General features: G+C 34.1%; 1 protein-coding gene across 1 annotated transcript; it reads right to left on the minus strand.

Annotated features, from left to right (window-relative positions):
* Positions 1–5,667: 5,667 nt before the first annotated feature.
* KERA (keratocan) lies at positions 5,668–13,177 on the minus strand. Its single transcript, XM_032171679.2, has 3 exons — positions 12,897–13,177; positions 10,565–11,458; positions 5,668–6,693 (listed from the first exon to the last, which is right to left on the minus strand). The coding sequence occupies exons 2-3, from the start codon at positions 11,448–11,450 to the stop codon at positions 6,521–6,523; spliced, it is 1,059 nt and encodes a 352-aa protein (XP_032027570.1). The 5' UTR covers positions 11,451–11,458; positions 12,897–13,177; the 3' UTR covers positions 5,668–6,520.
* Between the last annotated feature and the right edge of the window lie 4,939 nt (positions 13,178–18,116).

An 18,116-nucleotide genomic window follows, 5' to 3' on the forward strand; every position in this document is an offset into this window, starting at 1 on the left:
TTCTGTGATTTGCTGAATCATGTTATATTTGCTTCACAGTTTTTTCTACAATGTGCTCATATATTATTTGCTTTCTTTTCCCAGAATAGAAATATTCTTGGCAAAATGTCCTGAGATCTGTCACAGCTGCATAAGGAACATAAATTTTTTAGAATTTTTGGTAAATATGACATTTCACTGTTTTGCTAAGTCATAAATCACCTTCGTTATATGCAGTGCTGCAGATGTTGTGCAAACTTTCATTCAATGGGACAAATAATTTTTAAACAAGTGTTTTAATAATCAATTTCTATGTATTTATATGTATTATCCTCTAATAATCCTTTAACTATTTTTCAGTTATAATGACATATTTTATCATTAGAATTAGTATAACATAGTGGTCAAAAGCAGGGCCTCTGAAGCCAGACTGCTTAGGTATGAATCCTGTATCTGCCTTTCAGCAGCTATGTGACACTGAACAAGACATTCAAACTATTTGTTTTCAATAGTTCAAAATTTTCATCATTTTATGCTCTCTTCTTTCCTGGATTCTAAAGTAAATAATGATCACTTGCATCAGAGATTCCTACCAAATCCGAGTTCCTTGATCTTTTGACTTTGTGACTTATTTCCTCTTAATTTTTGGAGTCCCATCCTATGACCACACCCAGAATCTTTTCATCTCTCAACATTGAGCCTCTTAAGATATCCTAAGCTGTAGGCTCCCAGGCTCAGGTTACTCCTTTTCTTCCAGCTTATATATGCCCTAACGCCTCTCATACCTGTACTTCAACCTACTGAGCCTTCAGTATTTTTCTCCCAGTTGTCTGTCCCCTCCTGACCTCATTATTTTGTTCACTATCCAACTTCAACTTCATAGTTCACTAGCCCCATTCTGTCACCCTCAACTTCCCTTGTCTGTTTGCCCATGCATTGCATAAAAATTTAAAACCTTTGACGTGGATGAGGTCACCATTTATTTTTCTCAGTTTTTTATTCATAAAATGGTCTGATCTGGTGGAGAAAGTCTATTCAATTGTGTGTATCAGAGTCCCTCCTAATAATAAAATTCCAACCTATCATTTATTGGGTATTTTCTATGTGTCAGATGATAAAAAGTCTTACATCTGTTCTCTCTTAATTCTCACAGTAACTGTGTAAGATAGATGATATTGTTCTTTATTTTACAGATAAGGATCCAGTGCTTAGAAATGTTAAGACATTTACCAAAGATTAAAGAGTTAGTAACAGCACAGGGTGGATTTGAAACTTGATCTTTTCTCTCCATAGCACAAGTTTTTAACCACTGTACATATAATTACCAATATGTGTAGGTTGAAATGTACAATTTTACAATATTCTTTCTATTTGTTTTTTTAACTTTCTGTTCTTCCCTTCTTTTGGATTCTGTAAATAACTTTTCACTCTTTTTTTTCCATTGTATTAGTTTGACAGTTGTACATTCTCTACCTATATGCTGTGGTTAACTTTGAACAAAAAATGCATCCATTCTTTATGACATACAACCTAACTGTAACCAATAAACTTTACACTCCTCCTAGGCAATGCACAATTCTTAGAGCACTGTAAATTTTAAGTATCTTTACCTACTCATCAATCTATCAAATACCCATATTATAAGAAATATTAGTGCATGTATGTGTATATGTTTGTGTGTTTGTGCATGTATATACACACACATATATATATATACACATACACATGCACACAATAATAATAAATAACACTTAGTACTTACCATGTGTTAGGTGCTGTTCAAGGCATTACATATTCCAATTCATTATATATATATAATATCATATTATATATAATTGTATTTTATATATATATATATATATATATGCACGTAGAGAGAGAGAGAGAGATTAATGTCTTGGCCCTTGGCTTCCAGATATAGAGCTTCTAAAACTCTTGTAGATGGGGGCAATAGGATAATCTTTTGTTCTAATATTTGGTTTTTGATCCCAGTTATTGACACAGCTCTTAAGATCTCTGTAATTTTCTGAATGATAGGAACACCTGATGCAGAGCTCCTAAATCCTTTGATATATCCTGGGTGATTGAAGCATCTTTTGTTCTAATGAGGCAAATCCTTGATAGCCTCTGGATGGAGGCTAGTTGCCCAGGAAACAACTGGCTTGCAAGGGTTTAAACTTTCATCTGCCACGACTGTCGGTGAGGAAAGAGAGGCTTAAGGTTGAGTTGACCACCAATGGCCAGTGATGCAATCAATTATGCCAACATAACGAAGCCTCCATAAAAACCCTTAAGCACGCAGTCCCAGAGCTTCCAGTCTGCTGAGCACCTGGAGGTGTCATGAGGCTCCATGCCCCTTTTTATATACTTACCCTATGCATTTCTTCCATCTGGCTATTCATCTGTATCCTTTGTAATATCTTTTATAATAAACCTATAAATGTAAGTAAAGTGTTTCCCTTAGTCTGTGAGCTACCTTAGCAAATTAATCAGACCTGATGAGGGGCTTGTGGAAACTCCAATTTATAGCTGGTTGGTCGGACATGTAGGTGAAAATCTACTATTTGCCTTTGACATCTGAAGTTGGGGCCTGGGGCAGTTTTGTGGGACTAAACTCTTAACCTGTGAGACCTGACACTGTCTCCAGGTAGGTAGTTCCAGAATTGAATTGAATTATGAAATACCCAGCTTCTGTCTGCCATAGAATTAGTTTTTGGTGGGTGGGGAGAAATTCCCTCACATTTTGGTGACCAGAGGTAAAGTGTTTGTTGAATGTGTGAGAGTAGGAAAAACACTTATTTCTTCCCACTTCTTACACACACACACACACACACACATTTTTACACTCAATTATTTTGATGATTTGCTGAATTCTTTGACACAAGTCTTATCAAATATGTCATCTGGAATTTTTTTCCACCATACCATTCGTCCTATCTAGGTTTTTTTTTTAAGGGTATTTGGAGAAGTTAAATAAAATAATTCTGCTGCAATATTTTTAACCACCAAAAATCTATCTTAATTTTTTAAAACATCATTTGCAAATAAATTGCTCAGTCTATCCTTGTGTATTTCTTTTCTTTGGTTTTTGCCCTTTTTTCTTGCTTATGAATTAAATTTATGATATTTACATGGAAAGATTATAGATAATATTATTTTGTTTTGTTTTGTATTGTATTTTAAGTAGGTCCATTAAATGATGGATTGAACATTTATAAGAGCCATAATTTACAAAATGGCTTGAACTTATCTCCTAGTTATTACCCCTGAGTTTTAAGAATGATAGTCACATTGTACGTAACATCAAGAAAGAGAACAGCATATCATTTGAAAGCTTCAGGGAACCTATAGTAGCTTTGTACATATGTCAAAAAATTGTATGAAGAAAGTGATTCCATTACTCTTAGCTTCACATGTCAATACTCTGAATGATGTCTGTATTCTCCCAGTCTGTCCCCTGTCCCTGACCAGTCTTACCTCATGGGAGTATGAATGTTTAAGTGCAAAATTCTTCCAAATTATTGAATAGATTAACAAAATCTAGAAAATCGTACCTATGTGTTTATATATTCATCCAGACCTCATTCAATAACTTATATGACATCTTCTTCTGGATGAATCATAGTTTGAACAAGTTCAAACTATGTGTAAAAACAAACTCATGATTCTTTCTAAATGTATCTCTGTTAGAAAATATACTGCCATCTATTCTGTCATGCAAGCCAGAAACTTTAATACCCTCGTTCCTCTCACTCCTGTTTATATGATCTGCCACCAAGTCTTGACAATTTTACCTCCTAATACTCTCACATTTGTCCATTTACCTCTAATTCCACTACAACCTTATAATCCAAACTTCCTTTTTTTTTCTAGCTTGTACTGTAAGACTGAAGTTCTAATCGATCTCTGAACATTTACTTTTGGTTCCCTCCAAACTGTTTTACTCACAGTGCCAAGGAGAAACATACACATGCACACAATAATAATAATAAATAACAGTTACTTAGTATTTACCATGGGTCAAGTGCTGTTCAAGGGACTTTACATATTCCAACTCATTTAATCCTCACCATATGGTAGGTGCCATTACCTGTCTCCATTTTACAGATAAGAGAACACTGAGGCATACATAATTTAAAGGTTCTGCCCAGGATATGAAGCCAGTAAATGGCGAAGCTGGGATTTGAACTCAGCAACTTTAGCTTCAATGTTAGTGTTCTTTACCACTGCATGATGTTACTCTACAGTGAAAATAATCCCTTATGATTTAAAACTCTTCAATGACTTTCAAATTATTCCTAAGGACTTATAATCTTTAAATTCTGCGTGGAATATTCTTCCCTTCTACCTTGCGCTGCTAAATACTTTTAATCTTTTATATGTTTCCTTAATCATTATTTCTTTAGGGAATCCTTCTCTCAAATCACTATTATTAATTCCTTTGCAGCATGTAGCTCTCTGTTAATAATATTTATCACATATGAAATTGTATATATTTTTGTGATTTTCAGTTAATTTGTGTCTCACTGTAGAATAAACCATAAACAATATGATTTCATCTGTGTGTAGTACAGTCATATATATGGCACTCAAGAAATACTTAAAAGAAGGAGGGAAGGTAGAAAATTCTTAGAGTTGAAAAGTTCTTGGAGAAACATTTCACGACAATGTTGTTTCCACATAGGACTCCATTTTATACTCTTCCTCTTGAATTATCACTCACTGTTTGAAGTCCAGAGGTGGGTAACTCTACCTCAAGAAAAGTTACTTCCATTGCCGGGTGACTTGGAACAACAATTAGAAAATTCTTTCTTAACTAGAGCCAAAATATGACTTCTTATCAATTTTAACCATATGTTCTACTCTTCATTCTGGGGCTTCCTGGCATATGTTTTGTGCCCTTTTCAAATGGCATGTTTTCAAATATTTAAAGTTATGTTCCCCTTCACATATTTTTTTCAGTCTAATGATATCTGATTACTTCTATTTTTATGACATAATTTTTATAATTTTATTGGTGTGCTTTGAGATCATTTAAAACACTTTTCTTTTTGTTAATGTCAACTGATTTGATTTATTACTTTCAGCCAGCATTTTAAAAACTATGTTCAAAGTTTGTTGATTGGTTCTCCTTCCTCAATCTCAAATAAGTTTTGGTGTAAAAATAAGTAGTAAGTTTGGTATAAGGTCATAGTAAGGATTGGTTCTTCTTCACCCTCAAATAAGTTTGGTGTAAAAACATAGTTGCACATTCTATTATTTTCTTGGAAATTTACATTATAAAATAGCATATTAAATTTCTGAGAGGCTTTGAAGTAAACTATTGGACATTTTTAACCTAGTATTTTACAAATATATATAATCATTTTTCTGTGGAAATGTGCCAGATTTGTAGGATTTTTAAGAATACTGTTGGGAAAATGTATATAAAGGCATCCATTGATCTTTATGGAACACAGATTGCTTATAGCACATGCTTGTAAAGTCAGAAGGCTAATGTAAAGTACACAGTACTTTGTTACTTAATGAAATTCTTTTTTTAAATTCACAAAAATCAGAAATATTATGTCAAGTGATTAGAATACAAATTTTTTGTGTTTTCTGGAAGAAAAGGAAAATGAAGGTAGGAGTAAACATATTTGAATATATTTATGCCAGAAAAATGAAAATAATTTTTACTATAACACATTTTTATTAAAACGTGTTCTTCAATGAAGCTTGCTAATTTCTTTGAAATATTCTGTTTTGTTAGGAAGCATTCAATACTTCTATTTAGAAATCCAAAAAACACAATCAAATATAAAGAATAATTTGCAATTTGAGTGGATTTCAAATATTAAAACACTAAGATTCCACAAGAAATGCATTATAATAAACATAAAATTTAGAACTTATAAGAATACAGTGGACTATATCTAAAAACAACAGCTACAAGAAATGGTAATGAACTAGAAATGACTGCTGTTTCATTATTTGATATTAAATAACAAGAATTCTTTAGTGATGAAGTATTTGATTCATTCCATACCCATTCTCAAGCTAAATATCAAACTTGTACTACCAACAGCTACTTAGCAATCTGCATTTTATTATGATTACAATTAAGAAATATCTTATTTTCTCATTTTCTTCAGGTCATTCTCCTCCTATTTGATTATTACATTTATACTGTAAATTATGGTATCTGCATAAGTAATTTTAAACATACACAAATAGGTCCTTTTTATTGTATAAGAATATAATTGTGTTATTTAGTGTTAATAATCTATGGAAGAGACCAAAATAAAACTATCTTTGAGTTGATAAACTATATTAACTCTGTGTCTGTTTTATTAATTAAAAGAAAAGCAAATTAATTCAGGCTGTGCTGCATGTAACTGGCAAAAGCATCTTTGAATAGAAAAAATACACTGCACAAATGAAAATGGTGGCCGAGAGCAATGGGGAATATGACTTGTGTCCTAAGCCTATTAATGGTAACCACATTTCATGTCAGACACATTAGCTCATTAAACTAATTTTAGATTTGGTGAGAATGTGTTTAAATAATGACAGCCTGCAGAAGTCTGAAGCAGGTCATTAAAGCCATTGGGATTGGTGGTTTGATTTCATTTCCATCCAGACGGAGGTAGCGAAGATGAGGTCCATAACTGAAGGAATCTCGTTCTGCAGGCAGCATTGATGGGCTGGGACATATTACAGAGACATTCACACCTACAGAGACAAAGAGAATAGATGGATGAATTGGAACACAAGAGAAACTAACAGTGGGAAGACCAAAAAACTAATGCCGCGGTCCTATGGAGGGCTTAGTGGCCTAATATATGAAAATGGTGGTTATACAAAACATTTGTGTCAGTGAGAGATTGTGCCTGTTTTCCCCAAACAAACGTTCAGCAAACTTACAGTCATCTCAGTCCATGTTCTGCTACTTAGTATAGAGCACTAGTAGGGAAATACTGTTAAGATCTGTGATAGAAACAAAGGTGAATAAGACATCACTTGTTTTCTAAACTTGAAGATAAGATAAAGCACATTTAGATTGCTGTAGGGAGGATTTAGGGCATCAGATGTGGAGACAACAGTTCAGATTTGGGACTGAACGAATGGGTAAGTACAAGAGTGGATGGATGGATGGATGGATCCTGGATGGGTAAGTAGAAAATCAATCTAATATAAAAGAAAATGCTTGAAAATTACCTTAAAAGATGCAAAATAGTGTACATAACATGATTTTAAAAGTACAATTAACATAAATTTACATAAGCAATACGGAAAACAATCTTGAATCTTCATCTTTAAATTTATTTAATTGGAAACTAAAATTTTGCCAAGAATTGAATGACAAAGAACTCAAGCCAGAAAATATCCCAGCAGCCTTTTCATATGGTTAGGATGGGAGTAATTGTGCACCTGCCTTGGATCAAAGCTCTTGGCACCAATGACTATGCTGAGATTTAGGAACATGCAGGAGAGAAGCCCAGTTAAACTAGCAAAATTCAGAGAACTCTGTGTAACAGCTGATTTTAACCATGAATCCATATATTACCTTTAAATTCCTTTTCAAAACCATTCCAAACAAGAGATCTTCCCTGATTAGACCCACTGAACTTGGGCAATGCCCCTCCTCTGTGGCCTATTGTTTTATACAGATTCATATTGTAGTGAATAATTTTATGTTTCCAGCAAGGTTGCTTTGCTTTGAATTTATGCCATTTTGTAAACTGAATTTAATAAAAATAACAACTCATTTGAATAGCAGTTTAGTTGTTATAAAATCAGGTTCTCTTTTTTTACATACATTCAAGTATCACCTGATTATCTCACAGGCTTTATCAGGCAATATTATTATTCTCCCTACCTGGGCATTTGTGGGAATTCTGGTTCAGAGAAATAAGCAAATGCACACAATGTATTTCAGCAAGTAAGTGGCAGAGCTGAGACCTGGCCTATTCTTTCTATTTCTACAATAGGTCTCTTGCCCAAGAGAATATGTCCCTTTCAATGTGCAATCCCCTTATCCTCATCAAGCTCATGTCGCATAATCAATGTATGTCTGAATAAATGAATATAAAAAAGAAGTATTCTAAATTTAATTACATTTTCATAAATTACAGTGTTTCTCAGGGAACACCAGAAAGTAATGTAGTTGAGTAAATAACATTTTTGCCTTATCTTAAATCCCTGAAAGTTTTCAGAAAAATAAATATTTCCATCATATTGCTTAAGACAAGTTCACTGTCTTGTAAATTTTGATGGCTTTTCATAGAAGAGGGATGTTTCTTAGAGACCACTTTGTTACAACTAGAGTAGATTACGTGGCAAGAAGAAGCAAGTACTTAAACAGTTTTGACACAGTGTGATATTATTATGTCAATAATTCTCTCCAGGGAAACTCTTATATTTATTTTCTTAAATATTGAGATGACAAAATTTGATATCTACATTAAAAAGTAAATGACTACGTTTCTCTTTGTTGCTGTTCTACTGATGGAATTTTTTTAAAAATTTGTATTCGTGACAATGAAGGAAAGTATTGTTATTATACTGTATGAGTGAAAAAAACACTTTAGACTCAGCTCTTGGCTATTGCATTTACCCTTTGTCCTTGGGCAAATATCCTCCCCTAGCTGATCTTCAGTTTCTCTTTCTTCAGAAATTCCTAATAATGTCACACAAGTTTCTTGCAAGGATTAAATAGTAGTTCTCAAATCGTGAGCCAGCAACATCAATACTATTAATACCCGGGGACTAAACTGTGAGGCTCAACCTCTGACCTAGCAAGTCAGAAATTCTGGGGGTGGGAAACAGCAGCCTGGGTTTACAAGATCTCCAGGTGATTCTGATGCACACTAAGATTTGAAAACGATAGAAAATTAGGAATCCATGAGAAAACACTTTGATAAAACTCTAAAATGTGGGTCTATACTACACACATAACACTCTATAAGCTAAAGTCTTATACTTCTCAACTGTGTTTTAAATATTGCTACCTCACTCCTAACCACCCTAATTCACAAATGCTCAGGATGAAATGCCTAATTCGTAAGCAAGGGCTCTATGTGGAGTCACTTGAAGTTTACTTCCCACATCAATTGTCTGTGGGGCTTTTAAGGAATGTACCTGTAATATACCTGTAGAAGCACAGAACACTCGTCAGGAAAAGTTATATGTTTAGGTCAATATTGTTGTTGTTCTATTTGATTCAGCTAAACAGATTCATCTCTTAACATTTTTTTTCTGTTGCATCTTTTGTTTTTGACTACAGGATTAAACAATACATTTCATCACCATGGAAAAATAACCGCTGTGATGGCAGGCTGCCATTTAATTCCTGTATTGTGGGCTCAAGTACACTGTTATTTAACTCCCCCCACCAAAAAAAAACAAAAAAGTCTTAAATAACTGAGCAGTACCCAGTGGAAAAATAGTCTGTTCCTATAAATGATATGTTTATGTGATTATTTGCTTAAAAAGCTTTAGTGAGTAATACCCAGGCAGCACAACCTTTTGACAAATTATCTTTGTTATTCTCTTACAAACTATCCTGACTGAATACTACTTTTGGAATGCATTTTCTTAGGTTGTCCTGGAGAAATCTCCCCAAAGTTATTTTTAAAGGGTCTACTCTGAGGTTGAAGATGCATAGATAAATTCCAGGCTAGGTATCGTATCCCTGTGGCTGGACCCATTTTTACACCAAGTCCAGCCTGGTCTCATGCATAATTGTGAAGAAGCCAAGTTTGTCTCTAATGTGTCCAACATCTGCTTTCGATAATCACTTCTTCTCTTGATGCCTCTGCCTCCAAAAACTTTGAATTCATCTCTCACTCCTTTATGAAAAGCTCTTTTCAGGAAAGGAGAGAGTATTCTACCTGACCATTGCCTGTAATTCCCAAGGAGTTGCCAGCTACCAGGGAAATTTCTTTCCATTTTAATTAATAAAGCCTTAAACTATAGTAGTGGTTCTCAATGTGTAGTTCCCAGAACATCAACTGGAAGGCTGTTAGAGATGAAAATTCTCAAGTCTCACTCCACATCTACTGAATCAGAAATTCTGGGGGTGGAGTCACCAGCCTTTACGCATTGTTTGAGACTCCCACTGTAATTAGGGGAGTTTAATTAGAGACTCCAATTAGGAGGGTTTCAGGCATCAGCTGTCATATAGTGTTTAGGACAGAGATGCCTTCCTAATGCCTCTTAAATCATATTTTCTTTATTACTAGTCGTGAGGTTGTTTGTGCCTGGTATGGTTTCTTAAATAAGCCTACCCAATGGGGCAGAAATATTGGAATCTCCTGGAGTAAAAGAAGATAGAGGCATTTAGTTTCTCTAATGGATAATAGTCCTCTGTAGATGACTCAAGTCCACTTTTTAGTCTTCAGTTTGAAGATTTGGACTTCTTGGTTCATTAAGACTGTCTGTGTATAGACAAAATTTAATACTGAAAATTGAAAACACACTAAAAATCTAAAGGAACATTAGTGGGGGAGGGGGCAACACATTTGCTCTTTTTAATGAAAATAAAGATACATTTAATGACCATGAGCCCTTTAGTCAAAGACATACTCTGCAGGTTACTTACTTTTAATTTTGTTATGATCAAGGTGAAGGTGCTGCAGATGAGCACTGATTCGGGGAACCTTTGTGAGTTGATTGTGCGACAGCTGAAGATCTAGAATTGATGATACATCAAATCCTCTTGATGGGAGACCCTCATCTGATAATTTGTTGTGATTTAGTCTCAAAAAGGCCACTTTAGGAATCACATTAAAATAATTTTCTGGTATTCCTTCAATGGAATTGTTGTCTAAAAACAATTGCATTGTATTGGCTGGTAATCTTGGAGGCATATTCCTCAGGGCATTCTTTGCCATGTTTAGCTGCATGAGGTTCTTGAGTCCTTTAAAAGTGTCTCTTTGAAAGGCGTTGTCCACTAATTTGTTGTTCTGTAGGTCAAGAAGGGTCAGGTTCTCCAGATTGCTAAAGGTTCCTTGAGGAATTCTGGACACCTTATTTCTAGCTAATTGTAATTGTTCTAAACTTCTTGGCAATGGAGAAGGTACCTCCTCTAGCTCATTATCTTCCAGAAATAAGAAGAGCAACTTCTTCAGCTGGCTTAGGGCTCCTTTTTCAATTCCATAGTTGGTTATTTTGTTCTTGTTTAGATTTATCCATCTTAGCTGGGTGGCATTCTCGAATGGCTTTTCAGGAATGGTTTCTATCAGGTTGTTTTGAAGATAAAGATACCAAATTCTTGAAGGAATAGCAGGAATTTCTTTGAGACCTCTATTTTCACAATATAAAGCAGTAGGAAAACTGGGTGGGCAGAAACATTCCATGGGACACTCGAAGTCATGAATAGTCCAATCATCTGAATCGTGTACTTCATAGACCTGCCTCACACTTCTAGACCACACAGTGTCTGTTATGAATAACACCCACATGATGAAACAGATTTTGCCTGCCATTATAGCACCTACAGGAAAAGGAACACAACTGTTAGATGTTTGAAGATCCTGACCTTTAGATAATTTTATACATCAAAATGATCAGTAAACATTGCTTCTTCAGGGAAGAGGTGAAAATATGTCAACATTTCATACACAGATCTTAATATACATTAGTTAGTAGGCACCATATGCAAAGCATTTTGCAAACATTGAGAATAATTCACCAACTTGTAGCTTTCTGGTTGTAACCCAAACACAATAAAAGCTGAGAAATGGAAAGGAAATTTCAGCAGCTCTAAGTGTTTTTCCATTTCAAGCTATTTAATTTAAAGAACTGAACTGAAACCAGTAGTTGAATACGAGAGTACAAAAAAGTGATCTTTTAAAAACTCAAACTGGGAATCTGTGTTGTTCCTGAGAGGAAGGCATATGCTTTTACTTTTACTCTTAAATGAGCAGAACATCTGGATGAGATTTCCTAGGCCTTTTGGCCCTTGAACCAAAGGAATGAAGAGATCAAAGAACATTTTAGCACTTTATGGTGAAGGAAGGTTCTAGGATCTGAATAAAAATGTGATTAATCTGTTATTCTCTAGCTCAACTTCTCAGGTAAGTTTTTTGAGGGTGGGGGAAGATGTCTATAATTTTAAGCACACAATTAAGTTGTTCAGCCAAGCTACTGAATTATCAATTCTCTCTCTCTCTCCCCCTCTCTCTCAGAGAATGTGTATATTCTATCTCTCTATATATATGTATATATGTATATATAGAGATAGAGTTTATTATATAGAGTTGAATACATTGTGATGTATAGCACAAGTACATGAGTATTGTATTCAACTATGCCATTATTATGGTTGATAAGAAACAAAAACAACCAAAAAACATATTTAGGATACAGGTAGAGAATTTCTTTATATTCATATTATCAGTGTGGATAATAGAAAGTAGGTTAGCATTTACTAATAGTTGATACATTTAAAACACATAAACCCTCCCCACTGATTATCAAAGATTATTGGTACAAATAATTATTTTAACAGGAAATATACATATATATTTTAATCAGTTATAGCATACATATGTTAGTTACATATATATTTATATATATATCAGTAACATTCTGATCAATGTACATTTATTGAACTGATTGATAATAGGACAAAATAAATTTTACTGATTCCTTAGGAAAAGATAAAGTCAACTTCATTTATGAAATGCTGATCTTTCAATTTTGCCATTAAATTGCAGAAAACAAGTGCAGAGTTGCTTCTGCAAGCTGTCACATTTTCTAGGACTGCAGAAAGCTGCTCTGGCCATGTTCCAACAAAGAAATATTTTTTTTTCTTTTTCTTTTTCAGAATAGGGTTTTGGTTTAGTTATTGAAGTTGTAACCCTGCGTCTGTTGAATAAGTACTTTGCATGCTTAACTTTAAGAGTTTTTAAAAGTGCAAAATAGTTTACCTTGCCTTCCAGGAATACACCGTTGAGTCCTGTGTCTGAGTCTGAGGTTTGCTAAAAATCAGTTAAGAGAAAAAAAAAATCTTTGACGAAAATAATTTGTTTTTACTTTAAGCTGTCAAGCCTCCTATGAAAAACAGTGAAACCTACTCGTCCCAGTTACCATGAACACCTTTGATCTATTGTTTCCACTTTGACAGGGCTTCAGAAGACTGCTTACCTCAGCCTTCTTGGATCTTCTTCTTCCTTTTCTATTGGTCACTGCTTGTACATGGTAATGGATTGACCCAGGCTCCACTGTCGTGTTTTTATGAATCCTCCGTAATATATATGCACTAGTAGATCCAAATTTAACCCCTCCAACAACCACGTAATCTTAGTGCCTACACAGCCCAGCAAAGGAAATTCTTACTTTAATCCTAAGAACCCATAAAAAAATTTCTAGGCAATTTTCATTCCTAATTCACAGTTCAATTCATTAGTACATGTTGTCATGTACTGATATCTAGACCTTATTTACCAACAGGCAGCTGAAGGCAGTTTTAAAGTATAACAAAAAGATATTTTAAAAGATTTTAAAACATTTTCCCTAGATGACCATTTCTTAAAAATTGAATACAAATAATTAAAAGCCAATGTCTTCTGTTTATATGGACATATGTTATCTGTTTCTGATATAAAATAGATGCTGTAATGTGTTTTACTAAGGGAAAAATAAATAAATATATGTATTTGAAAAAATGTCAATGTGATATCTGGAAAGAAGTACCTGATTTTGGTGCTAATCTTGGTATTATGCTTTGTTTCAGAGAAATAATTTTTGTATCCCTATTTCCTATTATATTTCTTTTAACAATTTATTCCAAGTACCTGCTAAGGTGGGATAATTTGTTATTCATTATAATATAACACATGTTTTGCATATAGTCCCTTATGAGACATTCTGTTACACTGCTTTTTTCTTTAACATATATCTAAACTAGTGTGTCCTCCACTTCTGATATTTGATGAAAAAAATATTATGCTTCTTTAGAAAAGATGCGAACAAAAAATATTTCATTTAGGTGTTATTATGTGGATTGATTGTTATGCTTTTGTTTTGCAAACTCTTATTCTAGCTTCAGTGAATGCTATATGACTCATTTAACAGCTCACAGGAGTATTGTCAAAGAGCACCGTGAAGAGGAGTAAGCATTGGATTCAGAGGACCTTTTGTGAACCACCTCTTTCCTCTCTCCTAACCATAGGAGGGTCAATTAGAGTTCAGTTTTGTCATCTACAAAATAGTAATGGATTGCTTCACAGGGTTAGGTCTAGTTTGCTATAAACAATTACAGAAATAATAGCCTTATTTGGAATTAGCCCTACACTCTCAACTGGAAAATGCATTTATATTTAAGGGCTTTTATAGATTAAGATCCTATTCTGACATGATTTTTTACTAGTCCTATAGGTATGTAGGTGTACTCACATCACATTTTAAGAAAACAACCAAGTGTTATTTGCTTTGTCACAACAATTGTCTCCTCTCTCTGTTGCATTTTTTCTCCCTCTCTCTTCTTTTCCTAAACCCTCAAGATTTAAACAACTGATGATCTTCAAATCTGCATGGCCCTCTTCCAGCTATTGTCTTACTGTTAATTTTTTTAGCCAAACTGATTTTATTCATTTTATAATTTTCTTACACAAATGTTGCTACATGTTCATTGTAGGAAAATTAGAGTAGTATACTGGCTGCCTCCAATCTATTTCCTCCTCACCATTCCACTCATGATCTGCCAACCAAAATATGACTTCTAATTCTGCTTCCCTAAAATGGTTCTGACAGAAAATCAGCAGTGATCTTCACATTTACTAATCTGTTGAAGTCTTTTAGTGTTAAGCATAGTTGGCCTTTGACAATACTGACCCACCCCCTTTTATTAAATGTTTGTTTTAGTTGTTCTGACGTCACTCTTTCCTAGTTTTTCCTCCCCTTTTCTGGTGACTTTTCTCTGTCTATATCCCAAAGCTCTATTTCCTCTTTATAACATTATTTAAGAGCATTTCTAGCATTTGGAACCCTTTAAGATTCTGTCCTCTGCTTTGTGCTCTTCTTGCTCTATATACACTTCCTGCATGATTCTATGGTTCCATCTCCTCCATCATGGTAACTCCTGAGTCTGTATCTGCAACCCAGCCTCTAGAAGAAGACCTGCTTTCCAATGTGTGTGTATATCTGCTTTCTAGACATCTCCTGTTGCATGTCTCAAGGGCGTATATGTAAAATGAAATTCTCTGTCTCCTTTTACTTCTAACTGCTCCTGTCGTTTTATACTTTTGAGACTTTTGTCATATTTAGTCTCCCAAACCACAAATCTGGAAATCATTCTTAACTCTTCTCTTCCATTCTGTGCACATATGATAATAATCACATTTTAAGGACTTTGGGAGACATGATACAAATAAAAATGATCATCTACAATGCTTGCCGAGTTTGAATATCATTGTTTCCAGACTAAAAACACAGAATTATTTCCACTGTCAGGGTAATCACTATCTGTGTCTTGATTTTCTCCTATAACATTCTAATCTACTTTTCTTTGATTGTTGCTTCTTGAAGAATGGGTACTTTAACTCTTCTCCGGAACTGTTTAAGTTGAATAAATTTCAGAAGTTAGTAAGAATGTCTGAGTCATATGAACTGATATAAAAATTAATAAAAGATTCTGGCTAGTCCTATCTGATATTTCAAAAAGGTAGAAAGGAATCCTAAAGTTTAATAAAGTGGCTATGGCACTACCTATCTAGTGACAGTTTGATATTTTAAAAGTCTGTGAGGCTTTGCACATAGCAAGTTGTCAACATATGTTTACTAAAGGAATAAATGAGCAAATAAACATATAAGGCACTTGTATCACTTTTATAGCCATGAGTTTTTGATCAGCATAGTTGTGTAAGTAGGAACATAATGGAAAGCCTTAGATATTTGATGTTTTAAAAATGTGAGTTTGAATTTTCCTTTGGCAACTTAGTAGTTGCTTGGCTTTGCATAGACCATTTAACTAGCATGAGCCTAAGGCTCCCCATAATGTACTTGCCCTGAGAAGTGCTCTAGGTCATCTTAAGATCAAATGAGATAATGAAGGTGAACATGTTGGATAAGTATAGACAATTTTCATAGTGAAAAATTCAAAGTTCCAGGGGATCTTACAAATCATTTCTGCGTACTCTTTCCTTTCACATATGAGGAAATGATGCTAGAAATTTATTTCAGAAGAGAATGTGATAGTCGATAATTTCGCCTTCCAGAGATAAATCCTTTCAGAAATTTGATAGGAAATAAAGCTGTTGTTGTTGTTGTATTTTTTGTAACTTCCCTCCTTTCTTTTTTTTTTTTTTAGCATTTTTTGTTTTAAATTTACTTATGTTGCTTCTACTTCTTCCTACTAAAAAGGAAAATACTTTGCTTAACTGTCTTTCACTGAGGAATTCAGCTTGTCACATTCTTGAAGATTATTGACATTTAAAAGAGAAGACAATGCATAAGTGGATAAAAGACATGAAATTTCAAATTTGCTGGCACTTGTGTCTGACACATCTGTTTTCGGTGATGGTTGGATGGACTCCATAGGTGCTCCTGGGAGCTTTATTTATTTAGAATTGATTGAACTTATGCTAAAAAGAATTTTCTCTTAATAAATCAATTTCAGCTTTGTTTGACTAAACTTTGTTATATAATTTTTTAAATATAAAAGGAATCCACTAAAATATATATCCAACACACATATACACACACACATAAATAAAAGTTTAAAATGTCAAAGTAAGACATTTAAAATACTGTAATGATACATTTAAAAGTCAAGACTACCACAAAACTCATAATGAAGGTAACAATTACCAACCCCATCCACTTCAGTGTAAGTCCTGCTCCCAAGAGGCCATTATTTTTAACTTTATTCTAAAGCTTTTTTTTAGTATTTGCTTTAATATTCCAGCTTATATTATTTTTAATTTATCAATTTAACCTTTTTAATTAAATTAACATTTAACACGCTTGCTCAGTCCCATATATGCATATCACAAGCTTTTATTAAATAAATATTTAGTGCATACTTTTTTTTTTTTTTTTTTTTGAGACGGAATCTCGCTCTGTTGCCCAGGCTGGAGTGCAGTGGCGCAATCTCGGCTCACTGCAAGCTCCGCCCCTCGGGTTCACGCCATTCTCCTGCCGCAGCCTCTCCGAGTAGCTGGGACTACAGGTGCCCGCCACCACTCCCGGCTAATTTTTTGTATTTTTTGGTAGAGACGGGGTTTCACTGTGGTCTCGATCTCCTGACCTCGTGATCTGCCCGCCTCGGCCTCCCAAAGTGCTAGGATTACAAGCGTGAGCCACCGTGCCCGGTCTAGTGCATACTTTTTTATACAATATAAACATTGTCTACTACTAAAACATTGCAAAAGTACTATAGATTCTTTATTGTAACACATTTATTTGCTTTCTCTCTGTATATGTAACTGTACATAATACATTACATATAAAAATATTTCATTCATATTTTCCAAAATCTCAAACAGAATTGTAAAATCATTTGAAAAAATTGTTTCCACTCAGTGAATAGAGGCAAATGGCATGGTGGTTAAAGTCAGACCTGCTTGTGTTTGAATACACCTCTGCCATTTAGTAGCTGTGAGACCTTAGACAATTATATTTCTAGTTTTCTCTGCCTTGGTCTCCTCATCTTTAACAATAATAATAACAATGATAATAATGTGTACCTCATAAAGTTGTGGTGAAGATTAAATGAGTCAATATTTTGAAAGGACTTAGAACATTTTACAAGTGTTGATTTAAAAAACAGACATATTAGATTCATTTTTTTTCTCCTGGGAGATAGTATTTCTCCTGGGATGTCATAACTTCCTACTTCAGTGTAATTTCCTTGCTGTTGAAAAGCAACCTAAGCTAATTTGATAGATCACAGTTATTAGGTTCTTTATGTGACATTTCAGTTTCCTTATAGTTATCAAAGGCTACAAGAATCCTCTCTTACAACCTACGTGGAGGTGTTTTGATAAAAGTAAGTGCAAGCCAATTGTATCTAATGTAATAGACATTTACTTGCAGCAGGCATTAAAAGAATTCATGTAGTAGGTCTTGATTATAAGGTTTCTTCCAATGTTAAGTAAGCTTCCCTAGGTATAAATTAAAATTAACACAAAAATAAATCACACTGTTTC

The sequence above is a fragment of the Hylobates moloch genome, unplaced genomic scaffold, assembly GCF_009828535.3.
Source record: "Hylobates moloch isolate HMO894 unplaced genomic scaffold, HMol_V3 SCAFFOLD_12, whole genome shotgun sequence".
Classification (NCBI taxonomy): domain Eukaryota; kingdom Metazoa; phylum Chordata; class Mammalia; order Primates; family Hylobatidae; genus Hylobates; species Hylobates moloch.